Genomic DNA, 4,701 nt, shown 5'->3' with positions numbered 1-4,701 from the left:
TCAGGTGGGTGTTCTGGATCCCCCCCGGGCCACCCTGGTGCTGGACAGGGTCAGAACGCCTGGCCACTGCACCCCACAAGACTTCTCTGACACCAGAGACACGTGGCGGGCACCAACCCTAAGTCTCCACCAGGCCCCTTCCGACACCGTCCCGGCGTGGAGGGGTGCATCGTGCGGGCTCTCCTCTCAGGGCTAGGGCCCCCAGGACTATCCAGCAGGGATAAAACTGCCCGCCCAAGGTGGGGGGGAGGAAGGGAAATGCACGGGACTATGGTGGTGGCACAGGGGTGATTTGGTGATGGGAAACCTGCGGGGATTACAATCGAGATGGAAAAAAAAATGTGCAAAATGATGTAAAAATAAACTTTGTAATAAAAAAAAGAGATGGTAATAGGAAAAAAAAAAAAACAACTCCCCGCCCAAGTTGGGGTGTTGGTGCCTCGTGGCCGCCTGGTGGGGGGAAGCCTCGGCCTGAGTCCCTCGCTGGCGTGGCTGGGGTCAGTCACGGTGGTTTCTGTCATATCTGGTGCTTCAGTTCTTTGTAGACTGATAATTCCCTGCTCAGATGGCGCCTTGACTTCACTGAGAGAAAAATTCTATGAACTGTGACGGGGAGACAGTGAGGGGGTGTCTTGAACCTCTTCACCCCGGCTCAGAGAGGCGCTCCCCCGAGGCCCAGCTTCCCGATGCGCTGGCTGGCCTTTTCCCTTTTCTCCTCCCGGAGGAGTTACGAGCCAGGGGCAGGTGGGCCCCCGTGACCCTTGGAAATGTAAACCCACTTTGCTGGAGTTGGGCCCAGGCCTTCTCCCCATGCACACTAGGGCCCCACCTTTCTGGGAACCTCTGGCTGGGCGTCCAGAGCTCCCACACCCTGTCTCCTCTGCACAGGAGGACCCGGACACCATGGAAGCCGATCTGGACAAAGACGAACTGATCCAGCCCCAGCCGGGAGAGCTCTCAGGCGAGAAGCTGCTGACCGCGGAGTACCTGGGGGTCAGTGCCATGAGGGGGGTCTGCAGTAGATGAAGCTCTGTGTTGGACATGGCCTGGCGGCGTGTCCAGGAACACCGGGCGGGGGGTGTGTCGTGAGAGTGAGCAGGTGCGTGCATGCCGGTGGCCTGTTGCCCATCTCCACGGCCCTCCCGGTGAGGAGACGGGGTGCCGGGCGAGGGAAGTCGTCAGCACTCGTGCTGGCACAAGCCCCCAGGGCAGAGAGTGGAGGGGGGCAGAGGGAGGAACCGAGGACCGCAGGTCAGGAGAGGGAGAAAGGAAGGGGCTTGTGGAGAGCCAGTGAAGGCCGGGCCACGGCTCGCCGGCAGAGCTTCCCAGTGTGCGTGGAGGGGCCGCCCAAGCTCCAGAGGCCTGTGCGGCCACATCTCTGTGACAAGCCATCACCTTGCCGCGGACGCTCTGCAGCTCTGGGGGCCGCTGGTCACGACCCACCCGCCACAGGAGGAGCTGGCCATCGTCCGGGAGAGGGGCCCACAGGCCCCGGAAACCTGGATGGGAGCCCCGAGGGGAGTGTGAGCAGCGGCCCCAAGGGTGCAGCTGTAAGCGGGAAGGGCCCTCGAGCCGGAAGCCCTGTGACAGGCCAGTGGCATTAGAGAAGCTCCAGGGACCTTGAAACTGGTGGTTGACTCAGTGGGCTCCTCGGGCCTTCGAATGTCCTCCGGGGAGGTGGTCGCCGCCGGGGCAGAAGGCTGGGAGCCGGTTCTCAGCAGCGCTGTCTGCGGGAGGAAAAGCGGGCGCTGCAGGTGGCGTGAGCCTCGCCAGAGGTGGTAGGAGCAGAGAGGGCCTGTCCGTCCTGACTGCTGCCCTCGGCCCAGGCCCTTCCCACCTCCCCTGGACGCCAGTCTCCCTGGGCACTGGCCCTGCTCCTCTTTTATTCCAGGACTCTCCAGGGCCCCAGCCTAGAGATCAGTATATGCAGGCGACTTTGAGGTTGAGGTCCTCCAGAGCCCAGCGTGGGGCCGTGCGGGCCGGGGCGAGGGCCGCCCCAAGCTGCGCTGGGGCACGACTGGAAGGCTGAGAGCAGGGGTGACTGCTCGATGCCGGCACGTCTCCGCTCTGCCTCCCCCGGGCTGCTTCGTGGAGACTGGGCTGTGTTACCACGTGTGAAGGAGGGGAAGGGGCCGTGTGCAGATCAGCTCCCACCCCCGCTGCAGACAGGCTGCTGGGAGCCCACCACCGTCCTTGGGTCCGAGGGTCAGAGGAATCTGCGCTCGGGAGTCTGTTTACCTTAGGCCAAGGGGGCCTGGGGCCGGAGAAAGGTCGGCTGAGGCAGTCAGCCCTGCGGTCCTTGGCGGAAGTCTCAGCCCGACTGGGCCTTTATTACCCTCGGGAAGAACGCTGGCTTTGTCTGTTTGACATAGCAACACTCCCCTGCTGTGTGAGCAGGAGAGCAGGCGGGAGCGCGTCGGGGAGGCCCGCCCACCCACTCGAGCCCCCCTGCCTGGGGGTGTCAGCCAGGACACCCCGGCGCCTGGTGCCCCCCCGCCCCTCCGCACTGGAAGTGCCGTGAGATCCCGCGTTGACAGGAGCCGGGTCTTAGCACCCGCAAAGCCGGGAGCACCGCTAGTGGTGTGTGTGGACCAGAGCGACAGGGAGGACAGGGCTGCCGTCTGACTCGGCCAGCGGCCAGGTGAGAGGCCCCCGAGGCGGCGGAACCCCAGGCCGCGTGCAGGTCTCAGCCTCCTGGCCGGAGGGGTGCGGCCCTTTGCCTGGGAGCGAGCCGGCTCACCTCTCTGTCCGCCCCGTCCCTGCGGTGGACACGTGAGCAGTGAGCGTGGAGGCCAGAGGTGTGCTGCCTCCAGCTGTGCTGCTCCAGAGCTCCAGACTCTGCACATGGCCGCCGCCTCCTCTGTGTGTGCTCTCCTCTGTCTCTTATAAGGACACCTGTCCTTGTCTCGAGGACTCCAGAATGTTCTCTTCAGCTCAAGATCCTTGACCTCATTACATCTGCAGTCTCTTTCCAAATGAAGTCACATTCACTGGTGCTAGGGGGCATGACACCAGGTAGAATCTCATGGTAGAAACTTTTTCATTGGTAAATCTTTTTAAACATATTTATTACATTATCTTTCATTTCTGTACAACGTATGATTTCCCCATGAAATTCCCACCGCCAGTTCACCCACGCGCCATCACCATGGTCCCGTGTGCTCTTACCACTGCTGTCCTGATCCTTCTCCCTCCTCCTCTGAGCTGTAGTTGCCTGATGATTTTGATTTTTGTTTTATTGTTGTTAACCTTTTTTCCCTCGGATCCCTTGATTCCTCTACATTCCTCCTAAAAGTGAGACTATTCGATAATTTTCTTTTTCTTTCTGGCTTATTTCACTGAGCATAAATCCCTTCCAGCTCCATCCATGTTGCTGTAAATGGCATGGGTTTATCCTTTTTCATTGCCGAGTAATATTCCATCGAGTAAATACACATCTTCCTGATCCAGTCATGTATTTTTGGGCATTTGCATTACTTCCACAGCTTACCTATTATAAATTGTACTTCCCTAAACACAGGGGTGCAGGTGTCCTTTTGAATTAATGTTTTTGTGTCCTTTGGGTAGGTTCCTGGGAGTGGAATTGCTGGAGCATAATGGAAGCTCCATTTTTAGTAGTTTGAGGAACCTTTACGTTTCCTTAGTAAATGTACTGCGGAGCAGTAATCTCTGAGGTTAGCAGGTGCTCCCGGTTTTGCTGTCTTTGACCATTAGGCATCCTGTACTGCCCTCAGCCACCCCATTTTGATTTGAAATTGACAGCCTGCTGCTGTGTGTGCTGGGTCCATGATTTCAGAAGAGGGTCTCCTGCGGTGCCGGAAGTGTCTTAGCTCTTACTTCATAACTGTTTATGCCAGAGGAAGGAAGGAGCTAGCAAAGAGAGAAGCCATCTTGCTGGGGGCCAGGTGACCAGAAGCATGATTCGCACCTCCCATTCGGATGTACTAGATCAGTCAAAAGAGGTTGACTTTTTGAATCATCACGTCAGAAAATTGTATTCAGAGAGTTTTTGCCTACATGCTGAAAAGACAAGGCCAGTACCTTCAGGAAGTTCCCAAAATTCACAGAGCAGGGAAACTCTGATGAGAGATGCGGGCAGCAGCAAGCCCAGGGACGGCAGGGCTGGCCCAGCCTTCTCAGCGAGGGCCGAGGCAGCGTCTGGGGCCTGCCCCGAGCCCCCTGCTGCAATGCCACCGAAAAGCTTGGGGGTGAGGGTGGAGATGCCCAGGGACGCCCACCACTTGTTCAGGGTGCAGGGGCGCCTTTCCCAGGGGCCCTGGCCAATCTGGGCATCGGCAGCACCCCCCCTTTCTGCCGGCCCTGCCCTCGGGGCTCGGGGCTCCGGGCTCGGGGAGCCGGCACCGCTGCAGACAGCAGACCTGGCCAGCCGGCCGCGGCGGAGGTGGGGGGCAGTGTCACGGTAATGCGCTGCTGGCCGCTCGGGAAGCCGCCCAGGGTTTCCTCTGGGCTGTGACTTCAGCAGCTCGAGGCTGAGGACCTCCACTCTCTCCCTCCTCTGGGGCGGAGGCTTTCTAGCCTGCCCCGTTCGATGCGGAGCAGCGCGCTCTTTCTTCCTAAAGGAAAGCCGGCGTGACTGTCCCACCCGCTTAGAGGGTGCTGACACCCGCGACGGGGCCCTAGAGTCCCAGAGCTGCTGTTGCACTTTGAGGCTTGAACTCCTTGTTCACTTGCCACTAGGAC

At 59.6% G+C, this 4,701-nt stretch overlaps 1 protein-coding gene across 4 annotated transcripts in view; it reads left to right on the top strand.

Moving 5' to 3' along the window:
• Positions 1–4,701, top strand: part of ARMC9 (armadillo repeat containing 9) — a 113,621-nt gene that overhangs the window by 86,399 nt on the left and 22,521 nt on the right. For 3 of the 4 annotated variants that reach the window (XM_004674204.2, XM_012728793.1, XM_012728797.1), the window contains exon 20: positions 889–993. The exons of the other annotated variant lie outside the window; for it this stretch is intronic. In XM_004674204.2, the coding sequence (XP_004674261.2) occupies positions 889–993 (105 nt within the window). The remainder of the gene's footprint in view (positions 1–888; positions 994–4,701) is intronic. 4 annotated transcript variants of the gene reach the window in all.

Source organism: Condylura cristata, unplaced genomic scaffold, assembly GCF_000260355.1.
Source record: "Condylura cristata isolate star-nosed mole 26May11 unplaced genomic scaffold, ConCri1.0 scaffold00002, whole genome shotgun sequence".
NCBI classification, from domain to species: Eukaryota; Metazoa; Chordata; class Mammalia; order Eulipotyphla; family Talpidae; genus Condylura; species Condylura cristata.
This window is presented reverse-complemented; position numbering and strand designations above follow the sequence as displayed.